This window comes from Molossus molossus, unplaced genomic scaffold (assembly GCF_014108415.1).
Source record: "Molossus molossus isolate mMolMol1 unplaced genomic scaffold, mMolMol1.p scaffold_m16_p_9, whole genome shotgun sequence".
NCBI classification, from domain to species: Eukaryota; Metazoa; Chordata; class Mammalia; order Chiroptera; family Molossidae; genus Molossus; species Molossus molossus.
The window spans coordinates 20,248,262-20,273,801 of NW_023425403.1; the positions used below are offsets into that span (position 1 = coordinate 20,248,262).

A 25,540-nucleotide genomic window follows, 5' to 3' on the forward strand; every position below is an offset into this window, starting at 1 on the left:
AAGGGCCGGCTGAGCAAGACTTTTTAGGTCTTAAAACCTAAGACCTTTTTAGTCTTAGGTTGGGTAAGACTTTGAGGGGATAGGCAATTGAATAATCAGGTGCGACGCTCGGCCAAGAAGACAGAACTAGAGACAGGAAGCCGAGAAAGCCAGCAGGTAGAGGTGCTTCATTTATGGCCTTGATGGGCGCATCCAGGGAGAAACTCACTGAACAGGGCCTAGCAGGAAGAACCTTCAAGAATAGAGACCGGAAAGAAGGCTGCAAATGAACGGTGGCTTACAATGAAGTGTAATGACGTGTGCTGGAGTGAACTAAACGACTGTTTTAAATCGGAGTCCATCGATCCCTGGACTGCGTTAAAATCCGCGTGTGGCCACACCCCCCGGCTAGCACGGTCCGGCTCACCCAGGCAGGAGCGGCGGAACGGCGCTTGCCCCGCCCCCACGGGCAGGCCCCGCCCCTGGCCCCGCCCCCTCCGATCCTGCCAGGCCATCCAATCGCTCGGAGAGACCATCGCTTTACTCAGGCGCTTGTGTCGATCTCGGCTCCAATTGGAGACCTGGCCCAAACCATGGCGGAGAAGACTCAAAAGAGGTAGGTCAGCTGTTTGAGAAAAGCTTGGTCTCAGCTCTGTGCAGAGGTAGAAGCCATTCCTGGTCGCCAATGGCGGGGACTGAGATGGTGCCTTGTCCCTGTACTCGGCCTGGATGGTCCCTAAAGCCCAGGCCTGGCTTCCGCTGAGGGACGAGGCGCCCGAATGGGGATAGGGAGGTCTGGAAAGGGATGCGGAAGCGCTGCGGCGAAGGATTTAGTTCTTGCCTCCCGGGCCCACCTTGCGGGCTCTCCGCCCGCGCCTGCGCAGAAGGGGTCTGGGTGGGGCGGGCGGAGCGGGGGCTGTCGGAGGAGAGTGGTGTCGCCCCTTCCACTCTGCTGCGCTTGGTGGGGCTGTTCGCCCAGGGCCGCGAGATGCCCACGTTAGTGCTGGCTGCACCCCGTCCCTGCCTGTCGTGGGCGGTGTGTGTTTGTGGAAACTGATTCACCGTCACTTGTCAAAAAGAGGGCGGCGCCTGGGCCGAACCGAGACAGTCTGCCCGGCGTGGACGAGCTCCTTTGTAAACGTGTGCGGACAGGGATCGTGGCTTCTCCCGCCGTCTCCACTGCTAGAACTGTTGGTGGACAGGGACGGCTTGGATAAGAGGACTGCTTAGGTTAACCTATTTCCCGCAGCAGCGGTGTCAAGCACTGTGTGCTGACTTCTTTTTAAAAATTATTTTTGTTACAAATATTTCTCTTTTTCCCCCCTTTGACACCCTCCTCCAGATCCCGCCACCCACCCACCTCCCCCCCCCCCCAGCATTGTTGTCTGTATCCACTGGTTATGTTTATATGCATAAGTTCTTTGGTTTATCTCCCCCTCCCTCTGAAGTTTGTCAGTCTGAACCCTACTTCTATGTCTCTGGGTCTATTTTGTTCATCAGTTTATTTTGTTCAAAGGGGACTCTATCACACTGCTGGTGGGAATGCAGACTGGTGCAGCCACTATAGAAAACAATGTGGTGTTTCCTCAAAAAAGTTAAAAATTGAACTGCCATTTGACCCAGTGATCCCATTTCTAGGAATATATCCTAAGAAGCCTGAAACACCAATCAGAAAGAATATATGTACCCCTATGTTCATAGCAGCACTATTTACAATAGTTAAGATCTGGAAACAGCCCAAGTGTCCATCAGTAGATGAGTGGATAAAAAAGCTGTGGTACATGTACACAATGGAGTATCATGCAGCTGTAAGAAAGAAAGATCTCTTATCCTTTGAGAGGACATGGAGGGACCTGGAGAGTATTACGCTAAGCGGAATAAGCCAATCAGAGAAAGACAAACACCACATGATCTCACTTATTTGTGGAATATAATGAACTAAACAAGCTGATGAACAAAATAGACCCAGAGACAGAAGTAGGGTACAGACTGACAAACCTCAGGAGAGGGGGAGGAGGGGATAAATCATAGAACTTACATGCGTGTATGGGTAACCATGGACATAGACAACAATGCTGGGGTGGGAGTTGGAGAGGGAGGAGGGTGTAAATGGGAGGAAAAGGAGAAACATCTGTAACTAAACGTAATAAAAAAAAGTTAGAAAAATTTAATATGGTAAATAAACACCTAAATATTTTATTAGGCCAGGCTGGTGTGGCTCAGTGGTTGAGTATCGGCCCATGCACCCAGAGGTCACTGGGTTGATTCCCGGTCAGGGTACATGCCCAGGTTGTGGGCCAAATCCCCAGTGGGGAACATGTAGGAGGTGGCCAGTGGATGTTCTCTCGCATCAATGTTTCTGTCTCTTTCTCCCTGTCCCTTCCTCTCTCTAAAATCAATAAAGAAAAAAAAAATCTTATTAGAATGGCAAGCATGTCCTATGTAAGTTCATGTTAGATATAATGAAAATTTTAAATTATCAAGGAGGAGAAATTTAAAAAATATGAATCTGTTTCACAGTAAAACATTTGGAAAAAAACGTGCAATAACAAGTTTTTTATCAAAGTGTCAAAAGGACACCTATATTGTACTATCTACTGTAAGTTAAAAATAAGCATGTTCATACATTAATATTCATAGAACTTAGAAAATAACATTGATATGTGTGATTCATTGCAATATAGATTTCTGGTCCTTGCTAGTTGTAAAACCATGTCTGAAATGAGAAAATAACTTTAAAAAAATGTATAAATCAAGGCACCAACATTTTGGTCAACAAAGCTTTAGTTTTTTCACATACCAGGTTTTAATAATTTATTTAAAATGCAAAATTCATGGCTTAGAAGATAATTTGATAGATTTTGTTGACCTTATGAAGCTAGAACAAGGCAAGGCTGTCTGGTCTCCTCACTCCTATTTAATATTACACTTGAAATCTTAGCCAGAGTACTAAGGCAAGAAAAAGAAATACTATGCATACAGATTGGAAAAAGAAGAACTAAAACTGTCCCTATTCATAGACAACAAAAATTTTTGCATGGAAAATCCGTGATCTACAAAAAAAACCCAAAAACCCAAGGATACAGAGTCAATATACAAATTATTGTATTTCTACATACTAGCAATGAACAACTAGAAATCAAAATTTTGAAAAGTCCAAATAGGATTCTAAAGTAAAAATGTCTAAAATGGTTGTTATTTCATAGAAGCTGAGAGTAGATTTAATACCATGAATAATATCATTTCAACTAAGAAAAATTCTTTGCATGGAAAGAATTACATAATGTGAACAAGTTACTTAATGACTGTCAATTTAACGGGAAAATCGTTTGGTGCAGTTCATATCAGCACAAGGCTCAGCGAGGGCAGCATTTAGCTAGATTCAGCTGTGTCAAGCAGAAGATCACAACAGAATATCAGTGTTTTTTTTTAACACTTTGCACTACAATTTATAACATTTATTCGATAAGCAGTTTTTTATATAGTTAGAAAATAAATAGGAATAATTGTGCATTGCACCGATTTCTATATTAATATTACCTTGCTGGTTAAATAACTTGAATGTGCATTCTTTCCCCCCCCTTTTAAAAAAATAGTGGCATATTATATAAACTGTCCATTTTCTGGCTTTGCTTTTTTAAAAAATTTTTTTTTTCTTTATTGATTTTAGAGAGGGAGAGAGAGATAGAAACATCTTGATGAGAGAGAGCCTCGATTGGTTGCCTTCTGCATGCCCCTCACTGGGGATTGGGCCCACAACCTGAGCATGTGTCCTGACTGGGAATTGAACCGGCGACCTCTTGGTGCATGGGTCGACGTTCAACCACTGAGCCACACCAGCTGGGCTCAGTTTGCTTTTTTTTAAAAATTTATTTCATTTAGCCTGGAGATCATTTCAAATCTTTATATAAAAAATTATTAATTCTTTTTTATGACTATGTATTAGTCCACAGTGTACCATAATTTATTAACCAGTCCCCTACTAATGGATATCTATGTTTCCAGCTTTTTGGTATGTAGAAGTGATGCTGGTATTAAAAGAAAAAGATCTAAACCTTCCTTTTATTTCCTCAAGTACTGTAATGATAAGGCATCATATGTGATTTTAGCCCAATGCATAGTATGCCAGCTGAGAAGTTTATAATATATTAAACCTTACCCTCTTACAATTTACTTTGCATTCTTCCATCAATTTTTTTTTTAGCCTTTTTTTTTTAGAGTCAGGATAGCTTCTACAACAATATTTTTAACCTTTACCCATGCTAAATGTTATCTTTTCTCCCTACAGTGTGAAGATTGCTCCTGGAGCAGTTGTGTGTGTAGAAAGTGAAATCAGAGGTGATGTAACTATAGGTAAGAAAGTAGTTTACTGGTGTTGTCTCTCAAGAATTGGTGTGATATAATTTCAGTGTTTTACAGTAATTGAGTATTTGTCTATTTCACTGATGTTCTAATTTTATTGACAAAACAATGTCTTTTCTTCCACAGGTGTTTTATGTTCTAAAGGAATGTAATGTGATGGAATCTCTATTTAAACTTTTATTTGATACACTCACGAGGCAATATACGTCACTCATTTTACATCTGTTTTGTACCTACTATGTGCCAGGCACTGTGCTAGCATAGGAACACAGCAATGAATACAGTAGAAAAAGATGCTGCCTTTGTGGAGCTTACATTCCACTGGGTAATTACTAAGGGTGTGAACCATGAAGTATGACAGACTTGGATTAGCATCCTTGTTTTTACTTGCTGGGTTTACTTGCTTGGTTAACCTCAGTAACATTCATTTTCTCCATCTGTGTAAATATGTGTCTCAGGAATAGGTTCAGCTGCATGTAGGGATGGTTAAACATGCAAAAGTTTGCCCTGGCCAGGTGGTTCAGTTAGTTGGAGCATCGTGCCATACACCAAAAAGGTTGTGGGTTTGATTCCCAGTCAGAGCACATATGTAGGTTTCAGGTTCAGTCCCCAGTTGGGGTGTATACGGGAGTCAATTGATAGATGTGTTTCTCTCACATCACTGTTTCTCTATCTCTCTCCCTTCCTGTCCTCTCTAAAAATTAATAAAAGTGTCTGGCCGGTGTGGCTCAGTGGTTGAGTGTCGACTTCTGCACTAAGAAGTCGCCGGTTCGATTCCCGGTCAGGACACGTGCCCAGGTTGTGGGCCCAATCCCCAGTTGGGGGCATGGAGGAGGCGGCCAATTGATGTTCTTGCTTATCAGTGTTTCTGTCTCTCCCTCTTACTTCCTCTCTAGCTAAAATCAATAAAGGAAAAAAAAAATTTTTTAAATCTATTCTTAAAATTAATAAAAGTATATCCTCGGGTGAGGATTAAAAAAAGAACACTAAAACATGCAAAGGTTTATTCTTTTACATAAAGAGTCTAGAGATAGGCAATTCAGGGCAGGTCAGTTGATTATCCCAGAGTTCCAGCCTTGCAGGCTAGGATGTGATAGCTAAGGTACCATGTGTGATGCTGATTAAGAAAGGGGAGGGCCCTGGCCAGTTTGGCTCAGCGGTTGGCGTCAGCCTGCAGACCAGAGAGTCCTGGTTCGGTCCCTGCTAAGGGCATGTACCAAAAATTAAATAAATAAATAAAATAAAAAGAAAGGGGGGGAGTGGAAACAAAAGAAAAAGAATGTACCTCTCAGTTGGGTCAGCTGTCTTTTTTTTTATCCTCACCCGAGGACATTTTTCCATTTTTTGTTCAGATAGAGCAGGAGGGAGAGAGAGGAAGAGAGAGAGAGAGAGAGAGAGAAACATCGATGTGAAGGGACACATCGAGTGGCTGCCACCCGCACGACCAACCAGGGCCGAGGACAAACTGCAACTGAGGTACATGCCCTTAGCAGGAACCGAACCCGGGTCTCTCTGTACCACAGGCCGACGCTCCAACCGCTGAGCCAAACCGGCCAGGGCAGGGTCAGCTGTCTTTAAAAAGTCATCCTGAAAGTTCCACATAGCCCTTCTTTGTGGTCTAATGCCTTGGTCTTATGGACACATGTAGCTGCAGGGAAGCCTGGGAAATGTAGTCTTAACTCCTTCCATTGCTGCCCTTAATAAAATAGGATTCTGTTACAAGGAAAAGGGAAGAGTGTATATCAAGTGAATTAGCAGTTACTATCACATGCAAAATAGGAGTGCTTACCTCCTAGGTTTTTGGAGCATTAAATAAGAGAATATTTGCCTAAAACCTAACACATAGTAAGCACTCAATAAAAGTTAGCCAATCCCACTATTAAATCTTATCAGTGTAGCCTTGCGAGAGCTCAAGTCCAACATTTAAAACAAATGAACAATTTAACCTGTGGCAACTCATTTATATAAACATGATTAAATTCCCCCAAGTTCTTTCACATGTTTTTACTGGATAAGGTCCCCTGTAGCTTTATTAACGGAAGCCCATCCTTACAGCAGCCGCATGTTACCAGAGTAGAGCCTCCCCTGAACGAAGTGCACTTCCAGAGAGAAAATAATTGCCTTGTTCCCTTACAGTAACAGTATCTGTCTTTAATAGGAAAAAATGATAAATTTTAGTAAAGTAAGTCTAAGCCTCAGCCAATTTAGGCATCATGTCTTATAAAACCAGTAAAGGTTGTGTCAGTATTAAGGAACATCATTAGGAATTTGCCAGGTTGGGTTTATTTTAAATTGACTGAATTTCAAAGTTTAGAAGGTGACCCTGTTTATTTTCAGTGCTTTGTTAACTCTTAAAAAGCTGCAAGCTTTTTTTTTGGTACGTGCCCCTAGCGGGAACCAAACCCAGGGCTCTCTGGTCCATAGGCCGACGCTCCAACCGCTGAGCCAAACCAGCCAGGGCTGCAAGCTTGTTTTTTAAAGATTTTTTTCAAATTCATTTTTAGAGAAGAAGGGGGAGATAGAGAGAGAGAAACATCATGTGAGAAGGAAACATCGATCAGCTGCCGACTGGGGATCGAGGCTAAAACCCAGGCATGTGCCTTGAATGATGCCCAACCAACAGAGCCACACCAGCCAGGGCTACCTGCAATTTTTTTATGAGGAGAAATTATAAGGCCATAAGTTTATCAAAATGTTCTACTGCATTATTTCTATTCTGATGTTTTTATGGTTTTCATTATGATTCCAGGAATAACATCTAATATTCGCTCACAAGATATTCTATAATTAGAAGGAAAGTAACACTAAAATAATGTAGTTAATTGTATAAACTTTTCCTTTCATTTCTACTTGTCCATTTTATTATTTTTTAATCCTCACCAGAGGATATTTTTCTATTTATCATCAGATAGAGTGGAAGGGAGGGGGAGAGAGGAAGAGAGGGAGAGAGAGAAATATCAATGTTAGAAAGACACATTAACTGGTTGCCTCCTGCATGACCCGACCAGGGCCAGGGAGTGAACCGCAACCAAGGTACGTGCCCTTGATCAGAATTGAACCCACGACTCACTGATCAGAGGGCTGATGCTCTAACCTTTGAGCCAAACTGGCCAGGGCTCTACTTGTCCATTTTAAACAATAACTATAGATCCACCGGTGTGTCTCAGTGGTTGAGCATCAGCCCATGCACCAAGTTGCCAGTTCGATTCCCGGTCAGGGCACATGCCCAGATTATGGGCCAAATCCCCAGTACGGGGCGTGCAGGAGGGGGCCAGTCAATGTTCTCTTTCATCCATGTTTCTATCTCTCTACCTCTCCCTTCCTCTCTATCTAAAATAAATTAAAAAAAATAAACAATAACTGTACATTATCTACTACAGATAGTTCAGATATCTCTATAGGCATGAATGTACACATAGGTATACTTATATGTGTTTGTGTGTATTTCAGATTTGAAATAACTCCTGTTACTTGCAGAAGCCATTCTAGAATAGCAGTGAAGGCTTTATTCTATGAGAAGGAAAGGTGGACCGCTGGACCACTGCATAGGATTGGGGCACGAGGGTGTCAGGAGTCAGCACTCCCTCTTCTGTTTCTCCCTCCATCTTTTATACTTTGTGCTCCTCCCCTTTTTTTATTCCTAGTAGCCTCCTACTGTCCCTAAATGTTGAAATTATGTAAGTCAATACAGTGATTAAATCTTCCCATGTAGTATTTGACCACTAGCCGATACAGCTCTGATGGTTAAAATATAAAATGACAGTTCAATATAGATTTTCAGTGATGGATTATAACATAAGAAGTAATAATTTTTAAAGAATGGGTCTAAGTTAATATTTGTTGTTTATTTTGACCCATTTTTTGAAACAAAATTTGCTCAAATACTTTAGAGAAATATCCCAACTTTAAAAATTAAGGAAAATGGCCCTGGCCAGTTTGGCTCAGCGGTTAGAGCGTCGGCCTGCGGTCCGGAGAGACCCGGGTTCGGTTCCCGCTAAGGGCACGTACTTCGGTTGCAGTTTGTCCCCGGCCCTGGTTGGTCGTGCGGGTGGCAGCCACTCGATGTGTCCCTTCACGTCGATGTTTCTCTCTCTCTCTCACTCTCCCTCCCCCTCTATCTGTACAAAAAATGGAAAAATATCCTCGGGTGAGGATAAAAAAAAAAAAAAAAAAAATTAAGGAAAATGTTCAGAAGTGATATAGTTGCCCATTGTCTTGTCTTCCACAGTTCTTATCTCATTTTCATTATACCTGTTTCTTATCTTTGATTCTATATATAAATATAGTAAATTTCCAGAATTGGTACCTAGATAGTCATTTCTAACATTGTTATATTTGGTATAAAATATCTCTCATCCTTTGGCTACAATATTTTTAAATAAAATTTTTTATTGATTTTAGAAAGAGAGAGGAAGGAGGAGAGAGAGAGAAACATTGATTTGTTGTTCCACTTATTTATGCATTTATTGGTTGCTTCTTTTTCTTTAAAAAAAATTTTTTTTAATCTTTACCCAAGGATGTTTTTTAATTGACACCCAAAGATATTTTTTTATTGATTTTGAGAGAAGAGAGAGAGAAACACCAATTGGTTACCTCCTGTATGCGCCCCAACTGGGGTTCAAAGCCACAACCCAGGTATGTGCCCTGACTAGGAATCAAAAGCTTGACATTTTGGTGCATGGGAATGCTCCGACCAAGTGAGCCACTTTGCCATGGCCATTGGTTGCTTGTAGTATGTGCCCTGACCAGAGATCAAACCCACAACCTTGGGGTAACAGGACAGTGCTCTAACCAATTGATCTAGTTGGCCAGGGCATCTTTTGGCTACTATTAATTCATTTTTCTGATATAATACATCAGATTAGAAAGCTCCTGGGAGATATCATTATAAAGTTAAATCAAAGCACAAAGTAGAGGTAAGTTTTCTAATTAAAACTTGCTCTCCCTGCCCAGCCAGTGTGGCTCAGTGGTTGAGCATCGACCCATGTACCAAGAGGTCGCTGGTTCGATTCTCAGTCATGGCACATGCCCAGGTTGTGGGCTCAATCACCAGTGGAGAGCATGCAGGAGGTGGCCAGTTGATGTTCTCTCTCATCAATGTTTTCTATCTCTTTCTCCTTTTCCCTTCCTCTTGCTATCTAAAATTAATAAAAAAAGAAAGAAAGAAAAAAAAAAAAAAACTTGCTCTTCCTGCCATGTTTTATTTTTCACTTTATAACTTTTATTATTTTTGTTTTTTATTAATTTGCCAGAAGAATTAATTTGTCTTTTTTTCTATTATGCAACGGATTTTGAGATTTGAGCACTTAAGCTATTTTTTTGGTTAAGTAGCAATACACTTAACTGTAGTTTAATTAATAGATTTTTCAGGATGTTATATACAACTTTTTATCCCCAGGTGGTTATACTCTTACCATATTATACCATTTTGAAATATTTGGGGAAGAAAATAAATTTTTCCTTTGCTATGTTTCAGTGTAGTAGAAGTCTAAACCCAGTCTTTCATTTTCCTAGAAAATCAGGTATTTGGTTAAACAAATAATGTAGTCTGAAGCTTTGAAGTGTTTTCCTTAATCAGAAACCCCGTGTCTTGAGGTTCTGCTGGAGCCCCTTCATTACAGGCTGCTGAGAAACAGACCTTGGGAAGAATAACAGCTCTCTTGTTAATTATAATTTGGGTAAATAAAATTTCATAATATCAAGCCTGTTTTTAATTAGGCTGCCTTGATTCGTTGGCCATGCATTGTTTCCTGTAAATTTTATTTTGAATGCTGCAAACATTTCAGAAAAGTGCCATCGAGGACAGCCCTATAGTCCCATAATAGGGCGAAAGGCCGTCGGTGTGGGGCCCGGCTTGGTTGGGCCGTCGTAGTGTGGAGGCAAACTTGGCACATGGAAAAGCTGTGATGGGAGCACCATGTCCCGCTTAATTCTGTCTTTCTCTTCATTAGAGTCTTTAATTTAGATCAAAAGCTTCCCTTTTATTGTGGAAATCTTTTTCAATAAGGCAGAACAATTGCTTTGACTTGAGAAATTCATGGGCTATAAAGCAGTTCTTACAGGTACAGTCAGCTTACAGGTCAAAGGAATCATTTCATTTTCAAAAGAAAGCTTGCGGCTTTTTCAACTATTTATTGACATGAAAACAAACTCAAAGATTGCTTTCTGTGGCAAAGATAAAGAGGAAAAATGCCCTTAACCAAATGAAGGGAATGGAAATTTGATGCAAGGAATGTCTTTCTGGCTATGTTGCATTAAGCCCAGCCAACCATTTAGAAAAATATTTCATCAGCCAGTAAGGCAGCTCCAACTCTAGACACATTTATCCAAACAAGGAGATAAGCCAAATAGGGTTTCACCACATGTGGTAAGAAAATATACACACTCTGCTGCCAGAGAGAGCCCCAGAAGGTTCACAACAGCGCTAAAAAAAAAAACAGACGTTCCATGGTGACAGGTTTTTATTTTTAAAGCATTTTAACCTCAAGACCCTTAAACTTGGTTTGAATCCAGACCCATTCTAGGTAAAAGTGCTTCTTGCATGCAGAGAAGTGGGACAGTGCTATGGTGCCAACCTCCAGCACAAAATTGTGTGCAAACGGGTTGCCTTGGACGCATCACTTACCTGAGTCAGAACAGTCCTTTAAGAAGTTCACCAATCCAACATGTCACTGGTCCGAATGTACTACAGTAACTGATAACCATATTTAGTATCAGTTTATCAGCTGGAATAGAAACAGCCCACAAGCCCAGGGCTTGACTCGTGAGTAGGAAACAGTCTTACATACTGTACAACAGTAAATCCATGCTTGGGTGTGTTACCCTTCTCTCCAGCTGGCTCTCTGCAGTCAATGCAAGAGCTCTGCTCCATGGGCATGCCGCAGTAGGACAGACAGACTGGCCTGTCGCTTCCGGAGCACAGATGCCGTCATGCAGATGATACAGATTTACCAGAGGGGGTGGTGACTGCCACCAGGAGTGCTCACTAGTGCATGCATATTTGGGGAAGACAGGCCACGTGTTCCATGCAAATCATGTTGTATGTGGGCAAATTTGGACTATTTTTGAAGCAGAGGAGACAATTCACGTTTTCTTCCCAAATACGGTAATACATAAAGCCAGTAAAATAAAAGTCCACCAATCCAAAATTTTAACAGTCACATTTACTGAAGTACATGTATTCTAACCTTTCTAGTCTCTGCCCAAAAAAGACCTTCTAGAGGTTTAGTTTATTGTCTCCCAGGACATTTGCTGTTACTTCACAACTCAAAGTTGGTAGTTTGACCTTTTACATTATTTCGTCCCTGGTACCAAGACTTGTAGTGTGGCAGTGCTGCCACCAGATGGAGGTAGTGTCTTAAGCACAGATCTCACCTCAGTTGTTGATAAAGCTTGACCTCCCAGGGCAAGGCCTTCAGATTTGAAACCAGCTTTCCAGTTATTTACTAACTAACTAATTAATAATGATTAAACATCATAATAAGAAATACCTTGTTAAAATGACTTAAGCATTATTTAAAAATTTTTATTTTTAATCCTCATCCGAGGACATTTTTCCATTTTTTGTACAGACAGAGTGGGAGGGAGAGAGAGGAAGAGAGAGAGAGAGAGAGAGGGAAACATCGATGTGAAAGGGACACATCGAGTGGCTGCCACCCACACGACCAACCAGGGCCGGGGACAAACTGCAACCGAGGCACATGCCCTTAGCGGGAACCGAACCCGGGTCTCTCCGGACCTCAGGTGGACGCTCTAACCGCTGAGCCAAAGCGGCCAGGGCGCCTTAAGCATTATTTAAAAATATTGTATAAGAAAACCTGAGATGGAAGTTGTGTTTTATCTGTTTGGTTTTTTTATACAATTAGCATGGATTATATCATTTTTAAAAGGGAAAAGAGCAACTTTTAAGGAAACAGGTCCCAGTGGTACCTTTGTTGTGTTAGTCCATTCTCATGTATCTTCTTGCACGTCTGCATGTTGCCAGAAGCCACCACTTGAGGACCAGCAGACTATCTAGTGCCTCAGGCTACTTATCTCACAGTGGCAAAGAATCTGCGTTTTCTCACAGCCATGATGATCTCTTCGTCCTGTCTACGATTTTTATTGCTAGTATGGAAGGCACCTGTATTATTTATTTTACTATCTTAAAATAAGGGGCAGAAATTTCCCGGCTAAAAGGAGGTATTACCCAGATGACCTGAGTAAGGGAGTAAAATAGACCCTTTTCTTCTGTGTCTCAGACCAGGAGTTATTTTGCTGACTATGATAAAATTATTTGCTAGCTCTTAGTGAGAGGTAGTGATGAACCTCTATTTTTTAACAACTATGGACCATACCTCATGATCTCCCTTTCAAACATTATTTCCTGTAATTCACACTTCAACGCAATGGTGTAGTTATGGATCTCATCTTTTTATACACGAGAAAATAGGCTTTTGAGAGATTAAGCACATAACCTTTAAGTGACAGAGGCCAGAGTCTAGACTTTCTAGACAAGGCGTGGGGTGCTGGCTGGGGCTTTAATTGCAAAGAACTCAAAATAGATTATGTCCCTTTATCATAGAACATTTTGAAGTAATATGTAAATGTAGGATTGTGCAAACTACATGTGTAAGTTGGTTCACACAGCTGCAACACTTGTAAGAAATATCTCATTTCAGAGGAATCCAGTGTTTGTTTCAGCTTGTTTAGCACTTCTCCCCAGAAGTGGTAACATCCAAATGCCCTTCATTAAGGAATTGGTTAATAAATTATGGCATGTTAATATGATATGAAATACTGTTCAGCCATTAAAAAGAATATCTACTTGGATGTACTTATGTGGGAAAATGACCATAACTTATTAGGTGAAAAAAGCAAATTATAGAATAATACGTACTATTTCTTAGTTTTAAAAAAAAAGTGTGTGTTTGTAATCTGTTTTTTCTCCTTCTAGTTGAATTTATTTTTTAACTGCCTAACAAGATATGGTTTTTATACACTCATACTTAAGTTTGGAACAATAAACCTCAGACTTTTAAGAATAGTTACCTCTAGGAAATGGGATTAGCATTGAGAGGATCTTTGCACTTTTTGCTTTGTTTGTAATAAGCATGTATTCCTTTTATAAATTGTGCGTATTTTTTTAATCCTCATCCGAGGGTATTTTTTTTAAAGGATTTTAGAGAAGAAAGGAGAAACATTGATATGAGAAAAGAACATTGATCAGTTGCCTCCCCTACACACCACGACCAGGGATCGAACCCACAACCAAGTTGTGTGTATTTTTTTACCCCCCTCCCCCCCCCCAAAAAGGCACATGTGTTCACAACCATGGTCAAGTTGGGAAGCTTCCCAAGGATCTGAGAGATGCCATCTTCTATCCTGAATTCTCGTATACCAAAGAGACGAATTTGCCAGGGAAATTTACTTTAACAGCTGAGGGTTTGGGGAGCCAGAGGTGACAGAAGTAACACAGCCACTCTCGTGTATTTCTTTCCAGACCATGTGTCCTTTGACTGCATCCTGCTGTAGTTCCCCACCCCTTCGTCAAGACCCAGCTCTTCATTGTTAGGAAAAGAATAAGCTTCACTGAGGTTCCTTTTAATTCTTTGGGTACCAGGAACACCTCCTTATTCATTTTAATACACTGTGAATGAGTGCATGAAGTATTCCCAGTTTTTAAGATGACAAGCTCAAAGGGCAAAAGGAGAATGTATATCTGTTTCCCCATAACACACAGCACTGAATCTTGCCTATCACAAGCAGATGGTGATTATTGACTAACGCAGCAATTTATACAATTGAATTTCATAGTCAGTGTCATCTTCCTGACTCCCTCCCCACGTTCTGTCAACACTCTGCCTCCCTCTCTTACTCTCAGTCAGCTACTTCCTGTCTGCTGGTTTACCAATAAAAATAGCTTTGGGATTAGGGATGGGTAGAGTGGGTGTTGGAGGGAGAGGCCAGAATGAGGTTTTCTCGTCAGGAGTTTCATTGTCACCAACATGCAAGGACTGTGGGTGAATAAAAGCCAGCAGAGGGAAGGTGTTAGCGTCCCAGAATCTGTGCTTAGGCGATGCGTGCCTCCACCACCCTGATCAGGAGCTGGACGCTTGAGAGCCCTTCCTGCTCCCTTCCGTTTGAGATGGGAGGCATTGCCTCAGGTCTCCCTGTATCAGTCTCAGGACTTCAGTAATCACACATGACTCCTTCCACTGGCCCCCTTTAACCTTTAACTGGTTAAAAATCACATCCTAGACTTGGCTGGCATGGGTCAGTGGTTAGAGCGTCTGCCCACCCACTGAAGAGTCATGGGTTCGATTCCCGGTCAATGGCACGTACCTGGGTTGCAGGTTCAATCCCCAGCCAAAGTCAGGCACTTGTGGGAGGCAACCAATTGACATGTCTCTCTCACATCAGACACATCGATGTTTCACTCTCTTTCCCTCTCCCTCTCCCTCCCTTCTACTCTGTCTTCAAAAACTCCATGGAAAAATGTGCTCAGGTGAGGATTAAAAAAAAAAAAAAAAATCACACCCTAGAAGAGAAAACAGAAGCTCTGCCTCCTCCCCATGGGTGAACTTGTAATTGGGATAGTGACAAAGTAACAAAGCCAAGATTAGTTTCCATGTTTTCTGACTCCTATCCCACCCATATTCCCTCTTCATCATTTAATAGACTAATCCTGTAGTACACTAGCATAAGAAAGTATTAGGTGGTTCAACTTTATGAAAGAAAGGAGGAAGGGAATTAATTTTTGTGGCCAACTATGTGCCAGAATATTGGGTCTACAAACATTATCTCATCTAATCCTTACAACAACCCTGCAGGACTGGTATCACCACCACCTCCGTTTCACCGCTTAGATAACAGGGGCTTCAAAATAGCGGGTGAGCCAGGGCTGTCTGGCCCCAGAGCCTGCGCTGTCTCCACTCGCCTTGGTTTGCGATTTGGCACTAACTACTAATGATAACAGCTGAGGAGATAACATTTGTCAAGTGCCTTGTGTGGTGCCTGGCACATACTTTAGAAAACGTTCCTCCCAATAGCCTTCCCCCACCCCTCCTTAGTCACCTGCTATGCTCCTATTTGAAGCATAGGCTCCACTAATAATTTCCTTTCACCATGCTTTTAACAGGACCTAGAACAGTGATACACCCTAAAGCACGAATCATTGCTGAGGCCGGACCAATAGTGATTGGTGAAGGTAACCTAATAGAAGAACAGGCACTGATCATAAATGCGTGAGTAAGACTCTTACAGAAACTCTGAACTAAGTACCACAGAGAGTGCTTTTCTTAATTTCAGCTAACTGCAGGAACCTTTTATAACTGACTTCTGGAAAGCCCACTGTTTCAGAACTAGAGCAGCATTAAAGATCTTTTTCTACACAAGTAGTTAGTAAATGAGGAAACTAAAGACCAGATGAGTGAAGAGACTTGTCCAAGGTGGTAGGTTGGTGGCCCACTGGACTCTCCAACTCTCAGTCTGATAGTCTTCCCCTTACATACCACTGCCTCCTCTATTCCTTAAGCAAACATTTCCTGAGTGCCGCCAGTGTCCAAGTGCTGTGCTGGCCACCCTGAAGAGAGTCTTTTGGTTGGATTTCTTGTTTCTGGCTGAAATGTTATCTTTATATGATTTGTAGGGATAATACCCAGAATTATATTAGGAAAATTTGGGGTCCTAGAGGCAATTTTTAAACTTTAAAGATTAAAAAATAATAATAAAATATTAGAACATGTACATGATCTTAGTGAACTAGACTGTAATACCTATGAAATTTTCATAAGCATTTATAAAGCTTTCTAGATAAAATGTTGGCAGGAAATTCAAGCTTATACCTAATTTATAGCAACAATGTGTGGAATTTTTAACAAAGACCTTGGGAAAATGCTTAACTGATAAAGAGATTTTTTTTTTTTGTCTTAAAGCTTACTTAGGATTTGGGAGTTTCTTGCTATATTAAGCAATTTCTTTTTAAAATAATATTTTGGCACCTTTATCGTAAGTCAATTAACAACAGCTATATTCTGCAGTAACTCAGCTGTCAGGAATGAATCACCATTTTAAAATGACTTCCTCCTCTTAGAGCACAAACTCTGTGTGTGTGTGTGTGTGTGTGTGCGCGCGCGCGCGCGCGCGCGCACGCACACATGCTCTGACTAGAGACCAAACCCACAACCTTGGCGTATCCGGACAATGCTCTAACCAACTGAGCCACCTGGCCAGGGCTTAGACCACAAACATTTTATATTCTAAATATTTCAACTAATTACCTAACAGCATAAAATAATTATTTTATGTGACTATCTTCAACTTGGGCATGACTTGGATTCCACTTTAAAAAGCTAAAGGTTATAGCCAGTATCCGTTTTCACCTTGTCCTGGAGAAGGTCCTCTAAGCTTTGAGTTTAAGAAGTAAAAGGGGCCCGGCCAGTGTGGCTCAGTGTTTGAGCGTCGACCCATGCACCAAGAGATCGCTGGTTCAATTCCCAGTCAGGGCACATGCCCAGGTTGTGGGCCCAATCCCCAGTGAGGGGCACGCAGGAGGTGGCCAATGGATGTTCTCTCTCATCCATGTTTCTGTCTCTCTCTCCCTCTACCTTCCTCTGTCTCTAAAATCAATAAAGAAAAAATAAATAAATAAATAAAAAGTAAAAGGAAGGCTGTCCTATATATATATACTCTGACTTCTTTACATTTCAGTAGTTTATTTTATTTTTTTATTTTTAATTTTTTTTCTTCAATGATTTTTTTTTTTTTTTAGAGAGCTAGGAAGGGAGAGGGAGAGAGAGATAGAAACATAGATGAGAGAGAACATTGATTGGCCACCTCCTGCATGCCTCCCACTGGGGATTGGGCCCACAACCTGGGCATGTGCCCTGACTGGGAATCGAACTGGTGACCTCTTGGTGCATGGGTTGACGCTCAATCACTGAGCCAAGCCAAAACTATAAATTAGTTTTTTAAAAAACTCTGAATCAAGTGTAAGGGTTAAATAATGCACTTGGATTAAGAAGTTACTTACATCATTACATATTTTAAGCTTGATGTAGATAGAATTGAGAGAATGAACCCAAATTCTACAACAGGAGAATTGCTTATTGCATTATTGACTTGTTGATGACTTGTCTCTTCTTTTTACAGTTACCCTGATAATATCACCCCTGACACTGAAGATCCAGAACCCAAACCTATGATCATTGGTACCAATAATGTGTTTGAAGTTGGCTGTTGTATCCTTTACAATAATTTGAGATAGATCATTCCCAGCTGTCTTTTAGTACCGAAAACTCTTGGTAGAAATTGTCATAATTTATCTATCCAATATATTTATTATATATATATTAAGTACATTTTTAGAGCTAGGCCATCCAGTTCTTTGAGAAGATTTAGTTGCAGTATATATAAAAAAGTATTCCCTCTCTTCTGCTAAATAACCTAGTGAAGGAAGAATGCCATTTTCAGATGCACTTGCCCACACAAACACACCTTTAGCTCAGCATTTTGAAGGTACCATCTTGTTCCTGTTGCTGTAACTTGTTAATAAGTAACAATGACTAAGTGACGGTAGACACAGAAATGGTAATCCTAGTTTCTGTCCTGATTTAAGAACCACAGCTCTGTCCATTTGATTCCCATGTAGTTTTAGGCTGACAGTACATTGTCTGGTGCAAGGAAATGGTGGATGGGATGAAAATACTTCATTCTTTGTTTTTCTCCCAGAGTGTCACGAGTTCTTTTGCTTGATGTATGTACTCTAAAAAGATAGTAAAGAGCCCTGGCTGGTTTGACTCAGTGGTTGGAGCAAGGGCCTGCGGACCAGAGAGTCCCAAGTTCAGTTCCCGCTAGGGGCACGTACCAAAACAAAAAAAGAAAGAAATAAAAATGTGAAGTTTTGCCCTGGCCAGTTTGGCTCAGTGTTGAGCGTCAGCCTGCAGACCAGAGAGTCCTAGGTTCGGTTCCCGCTAGAGGCACATACCACACACACACAAAAAAGATAGTAAAGATTTTTTATGGTGTGAGCAAATCATTACTTTATAACAGAAAATACTTGGAGGAAAAAAATCTAAAAGTTTAACAATAGCAAATATTTAAATAAAACATAAAATGGACTATTGTGACCATTACGCAGTCACTTAAAATTATGTTTTTTAACAATTTTAATGGTATATAATAATGTTTGTAAATTTAAAGGAACCAACTAAAGTAAGCTATAAAAATTTATACAGTTTGATTTTTACAGTTTGATTCCCAGTTATATAAAGGGAAATATACATAATTATCTAAAGAGCTCAAACTATCAACATTGTTATCATTAAGTTATTGAGTGATAGGTAGTTTTAACTTTTTTAAAACCATTGTGGAAATATGGTACTCTTAGAATTGGGTGTAAGTTGTTCATTTCTTTAAAAAACATAGAAGTCATTTATTTGTACTTAGAGATATTTATATTTAAAGATTAAAACTTTACCCTCAGACTCCCCTGAGCAAGGAATGTCGGCCAGACTGAGCTTGCATGGCCCTTCCCACGCCTCTGTCCTCTGCCCCGATGCAGGATAAGGTCACAGTGAATTAGTAGGGAAAAAAGGGAACATGTTTTATGTTTGCTTAACTCTGGTTTACAGATTCCCAAGCCATGAAAATGGGAGATAATAACGTTATTGAATCAAAAGGTAAGCTATGTTGGCAGTTTTATTGTGAAAAGTGATTACCTTCTTTGTCTTTGTGGTATCTGAAATGCAACCTAAGCACAGGCATACCTTGCTTTATTGCTCTTCACTTTATTGCGCTTTCCAGGTAGTGTGTTTTCATCAACATCAAGGCAAGACTGTCCACCAACAAAAAGATTATGACTTGCTGAGGGCTCAGATGCTGGTTAGCAATTTTATCATTAAAATATTTTTTAATTAAAGTGTGTACATTGTTATTTAGACATAATGCTATTGCACACTTAATAGACTACAGTATAGTATAAACATAACTTTTATATGCACTGGAAAACCGAAAACTTTGTGTGACTTGTTTTATTGCAATATTTGCTTCATTGCGGCAGTCTGGAACCAAACCTGCAATATTTCCCAGGTGAGCCTGTACAGACTATGGCAAAGTGGTGTGCATGAAGGAAAAGTGCTTGGAAGTAGACTACAGTAGCTGTGAGACTAATGTCATTATGTGCCTTTAAGGAACCTGATCCAGTAATGTGTTTAATACATTAAATTAAAAATTCAGCTTGTGTATATTTAAATCAGAACTGAACATTATGGAAAGTTCAAATGAAAGTTTAGGAAAGATATATACTAATTACTAGTGTCAGTGATAATTTAGTTGATTAGTGTTATTGTAGAATTTTAAAAACTCAGTTTCTCTAGCCATTTGCTTTCTTTAATTTCAGGTCTACTACCCTAGACAATCAGAAACAAATCTAAGCTACTTATCATAAATGGGACCAGGCATGGGGTCAGGTAGTCACCACCACTGCTAAGAAGCAGCTCCAAGAACTTGTTCTACTAAGGTCCAGAAAGATCCTGAACAATGAGACTTCTTTAGAATAATGTTTTATCTTGGTTCTGGTTGTCATGAAAGAAAATGCTTCACTTTTTTAAATGTAACGAGCACAGAGTTTATTTTGAGAGGCAGCCAAATGAGAAGATGGGGAGAAAGCCCAGATCCATCTCTCTAGAGAGAAAAGACCAGGGATATTAAGGGGTTTGAAAAGGGACCTCTGCGTGGAAAGCAAGAGGAACTGTAATTCTGAATCTTGGTAAAGGAGGTATAATATGACTTGGGGTGGAAGGCAGGTTTCTGCAGGACTCTTGTGTCGGCTCTTCTGCATTGCCGTGGTATCTAAAGAGTCTTCTGCTGTTATGGTAGACTTCTTGGAGCCTGTGGTCTTTCCCCATGGTATCTCTAGATTTAGGGGATCTCTCGATTCTGTTCCAGTGGGGTCTTTCTGGAGTCTATTTTCTATTGGAGAATCTGATGGTATTTGCTTCACTCAGGTGTGGTGAATCCATGGCTTAATTCCTTGAAGTTTCACTGAAGAATGGGTGACTAGCAGCACCTCATACGATCCCACGGGGCTATAGTTGGTCCTCAGGGTGTTGATTTCTCCAGGATTTCAGTTGTAATGGATCTCCTGGACTGGAGAATGTAGAAAAGGTCTTCCAATTTGCTTTTCTTTTTACATAATAAAATTAGACCTTTTGTGAATCTACTTAATGGTTCATTTTAATTTGGATTACTAATTACTATTACCATCATCATTGTCATCTTCTATTTATTATATACGTACTATGTGTCAAACCTGTGCTCAGCACTGTACATTTACGATCCCATTTATTTCTTCAGTGCACTGAGAAGTAGGGTGGTCTTTTCATTTATGAATAAACTTGCTCAGAGAATTTATAGTGACTTGACCAAGGTCACACATCTAATCAGCCGCAGAGCTTGGTTCTGAATACTCGTCTGGCACCTGCTGCTATACAAACTCTAAAATGAAGTATTTTCTTTAATTTTTTTCTTAAGCCAGTTTGCATTTTAATACCTAAATCATCTTAGAAAAAAATAGTGTTCTAATCATTTGATGTCTTACATTGTAATTCTTTCTTTGTTTTTATTGCAGCTTATGTAGGCAGAAATGTAATACTGACAAGTGGTTGCATCATTGGGGCTTGTTGCAACCTCAATACATTTGAAGTCATCCCTGAGAATACAGTGATCTATGGTGTAGACTGCCTTCGTCGGGTGCAGACTGAGCGGCCACAGGTACTAGAACCTCTCTTTAAAGAGTTCTTTCGCCCTGGCCGGTTTGGCTCAGCGGTAGAGTGTTGTTCCATGAGTTGGGGATTCGATTCCATTTAATGGCATGTACCTCAGTTGCGGTTTTTCCCCGACCCTGGTCAGGGTTGTGCAGGAGGCAACCAGTCAATGTGTCCCTCTCACATCGATGTCTCTCTCTCTCTCTCCCCCTTTCTCTTCCTCTCTCTCCCTTCTACTCTATCTGAAGACAAATAGAAAAAAAAAAAGAGTTCTTTCTAGGGCTGCTAATTTCCCCAAAATACTACATAATTGTTTTAATGGGGCAGGAAGTCCACTATTTAAAAAGCAAATGATTAAAATTAAAACATCATAGAAACATTCCTAAAATTAGAATTTATCTGCAGTAGAATTATTCAGTCTTTAAGTTAATATAAAAAATAAGGGCAAATATGGCAAAGACAAATTGATTATGGGAAAAGAAAATTCAAAGATGTTATTCCTGGTCTTATGCATTTTCACTGAAGATTTATCACAAAACCTTAAAATGTATCAATTCCTCCTAAAATATCAATCTTCAAGGGTTAGGAGTAACCCTTTCAAATTTATACTGGACAGCCAGCTGGGGTCTGTCAGTTAGTTTACTAAAATACTTAGGTTGAAAATAAATACAGCTTGTGAATATACAAGTGTGTTTGGATAATTTCCTGGCTTATGGGAAATTATCCCCTCCTAATAACCAAGAGTAATGAAGAGTGCGTATTTGGAGTATCTTGTTAGAGTAGTGGATGAATAAAAAATGGCATTTGGGACTTCTTTTGACAGAAGAATTGACTGAAATCTGGAGCCTCATTGGTTGGCACACTCAATATACTTCTTTAGTTACCCAGCCTTCTTTTGCTCCTCCAAAAGAAAATATTTTTAAAGACATTTATCACTTTGCCTCTGATCCTTAGCCATATTTTATCAGAAATTTAAACTCCAGTTCTTTCAGGTTATTCTGTTTCTGTAATGTTTGGCTTTTATTATTACTATTATTATTATAAGCAAGTACTACTTCTGTAAGACTAAAAAGGAAATACGAACCAATCCAGTATTTTTTCACTATCATTCTACATAACAGCAAAAATGACTAAAGAGGGAGAAATTAAGCTGAAGCTGGGGAAGGGAGATTAGAATTAAGTGAGCAAGACTATCTGAAATTTAACACACAGTGGTATGCGGTACTGTTTTTCCAGTAATCATAAAGAGCGTGTAGACATCCTCATTAAAAAAGGATTCCTCGGACTTAATGAATTAGAATGTTAGGGCAAGGGCCTAAAACATTTGTATTTTCCACAAGTACCCCTAGGGAGTTTTATAGTGAGGAAATTTGTGCAAAGCAAGTATATGAAGAATGAAGATTAGATGACTATTACAGATGTGTGCGGTATAGGTCTTATGGAAAGCAATGTACTCTGGGTATTTTACTTTGTTGTCTTCTGTAACTGGAACTTTTTACCATTTTACAGGCCAGGGTGAAATCTATAAAAGCAACATTGAAAAGTGATTTGTGCATATATATATATTTTTATATATAAAATCTTGGCTTTTCTCATTTCCAAACTTAATATATGTTCATTATACATTTTGTTTTGTTTTAATCCTCATCAATGGATATTTTTCATTGATTTTTTTAGAGAGAGTGGAAGGGAGGGGGCAGAGAGAGAAATACTGATGTGAGAGAGACACATCAGTTGGTTGCCTCCTGCACAACCCCAACCTGGGTTGGGTATTGTACCTGCAACCCAGGTGCGTGCCCTTGACCAGGAATTGAACCCAAGACCCTTAGGTCCATGGGCTGACACTCTAACCGCTGAGCCAAACTAGCCAGGGCCATTGTAAATTTTTTTTAAAGGGGTAAGCAGTAATAAGTCAGTGATAATCACCTGTAATTCCACGACCTAGTGGTAATAGTTTCTACTTATACTCTTTACTTTCTTTTTTTTTTTATCCTCACCCGAGGATATTTTTCCATTTTTTTGTACAGATAGAGTGGGAGGGAGAGAGAGAGAAACATCGATGTGAAGGAATACATCGAGTGGCTGCCACCCGCACGACCAACCAGGGCCGGGGACAAACTGCAACCGAAGTACGTGCCCTTAGCGGGAACCGAACCCGGGTCTCTCGGGACCGCAGGCCGACGCTCTAACCGCTGAGCCAAACTGGCCAGGGCTTAACTTTACTTTCTGTTAGTCAGTTCTTAATTATCTTTTCATTTCAGCCCCAGACACTACAGCTGGATTTCCTGATGAAAATCTTGCCAAACTACCACCACTTAAAGAAGACTATGAAGGGAAGCTCAACTCCAGTTAAGAACTAAGAACAAGCTATGACATCAAGATAACATTTTGTCTTTGACCACTGTCTTTTGAAAGGGCCACAGTGTTTATGCCCTCTTAGCTGGTCACAGCATTATACAAGTTGACTTTATTTTGTAAAACTGAGTTAGAAAGGAAGGTGATGGATTTTCATTGTAACTATCCTCTATAATTTATATAAAATGTATTTTTTTCCTATATCCTTGTTCCTTTTCTGGTAATTTACAGATTTAGTTTTCTTTTGTTATATAAAATGTTGGCCACAAATTTTAGTTATACAAAAAACTACCCTTGATAAGAAAGGGCATATTGTTATGTATATATATTCTGCTGTATACTAAACTAAATAAAAATGTTGATGACAGGACTTTTAGTGAGCATACTTAAAATTTTTTTTTCTTTATTGGTTTTAGAGAAAGGAAGGGAGAGGGAGAGAGAGAAAGAAACATCGATGAGAGAGAACATTGATTGGCTGCCTCCTGCATGTCCCTAGTGGGGATTTGGTCTACAACTGGGCATGTGCCCTGACTGAGAATTAAACTGGTGACCTCTTGGTGCAACACTCAACCACTGAGCCACAGAGGCCGGGCAGTGAGCATACTTTAATCATTTTTTCTACTTACATCAGCTTTCCCCAAAATAACTCTTTTAATTTTTATTATGTACTTGTTATAATAAAGTTAATGTGTTTGCCTTTTCCTGTAGTGGATTTGTAGCTTTTAAAAATTTCAGGTGAGCCCTGGCCGGTTTGGTTCAGCGGTTGGAGCGTCGGCCTGCGGTCCTGAGAGACACGGGTTCGGTTCCCGCTAGGGGCGCGTACCTTGGTTGCAGTTTGTCCCCGGCCCTGGTCGGTTGTGCGGGTGGCAGCCACTCGATGTGTTCCTTTCACATCGATGTTTCTCTCTCTCTCTCTGTTCCTCTCCCTCCCACTCTACCTGAACAACAAATGGAAAAATGTCCTCGGGTGAGGATTAAAAAAAAAAAAAAAAAAATTTCAGGTGAAATTTTATTTATTTATTTTTATTTATTTATTTATTTTTAAATTTTTATTTTTTTTACCCTCACCCGGGGACATTTTTTTTTTGCATTTATCTTCAGATAGAGAGGGAGGGAGAGAGGGGGGAAGAGAGAGAGAGAGAAACATTGATGTGAGAGAGACACATCGACTGGTTGCCACCCACACAACCCAACCGGGCCGGGGACAAACTGCAACCGAGGTACATGCCCTTAGCGGGAACCGAACCCGGGTCTCTCCGGACCGCAGGCCGACGCTTTAACCGCTGAGCCAAACCGGACAGGGCTCAGGTGAAATTTTAGCAGCTATCGAATTAATTTACTTTGTTTCCAGGAAATATTTATTTTTCTTTTTAGTAAAACAAAAATTGTCAGGGAAAGTATAGTTAGTAGAAAACAAAGTCAAAAAGAATGTATCTGATGAAAATGACAAGTGACCATTAATCGCATGGTTTTCCTGGTTTCTGAGGACAATGAAACTAAAAGAGATTTTGATATATTCATGAATTTATAAAATTATGTTGGCATATTACTAATTACCAATTATTGAGCTCATAGTTCTATTGATCTGATTAAAAAATGGGAAAAATAGTAAGGATTTTGTTGTAATTCTAGGTATTTTTAATAATTCAAGTGCATACATTTGTTGGAACATACTTTTCAACTTTTGCATTAATAGATATTGACTAATATTATTAAATATGATATTTTCTCTTGAAATTTAATTTTTAATTGTGGATACTAAATCTTTTTTTGAATTTTTGAAACTGACAGGTACAAATTAGCCTAATAATTCCAATTTGAAAGAGTTGGTTTTGTTAAGACTACTCATGACTCAAGTTAGAAAACTGTCCTATACAGTGTCTAAAAAAGGAGAACACTGCATAAATTCTCTATTTTTGATAACTGGTATTTATTCATTTTGAACTCCTGATGCTCAACTCAGGATTTTGTTGACATGAAAATTATCTTAGATAAAAGATCAGAAATTATAAAACTATCTTTGAAATGCTGTGCCAGTTCTAAAATACTACATCTGGACAAGCTCTGATCTGCTAATAAATGACTTCTGGTCCAAACTA

General features: G+C 39.9%; 1 protein-coding gene across 1 annotated transcript; it reads left to right on the forward strand.

The window, feature by feature from the left end:
* The first annotated feature begins 487 nt into the window (after positions 1–487).
* Positions 488–23,817, forward strand: DCTN6 (dynactin subunit 6). The gene is made up of 7 exons (XM_036250065.1): positions 488–595; positions 4,268–4,332; positions 15,461–15,566; positions 17,473–17,561; positions 18,954–19,001; positions 20,951–21,093; positions 23,348–23,817. Exons 1-7 carry the CDS (start codon positions 573–575, stop codon positions 23,444–23,446), a joined length of 573 nt encoding a protein of 190 aa, XP_036105958.1. The 5' UTR covers positions 488–572; the 3' UTR covers positions 23,447–23,817.
* The last annotated feature ends 1,723 nt before the right edge of the window (positions 23,818–25,540 follow it).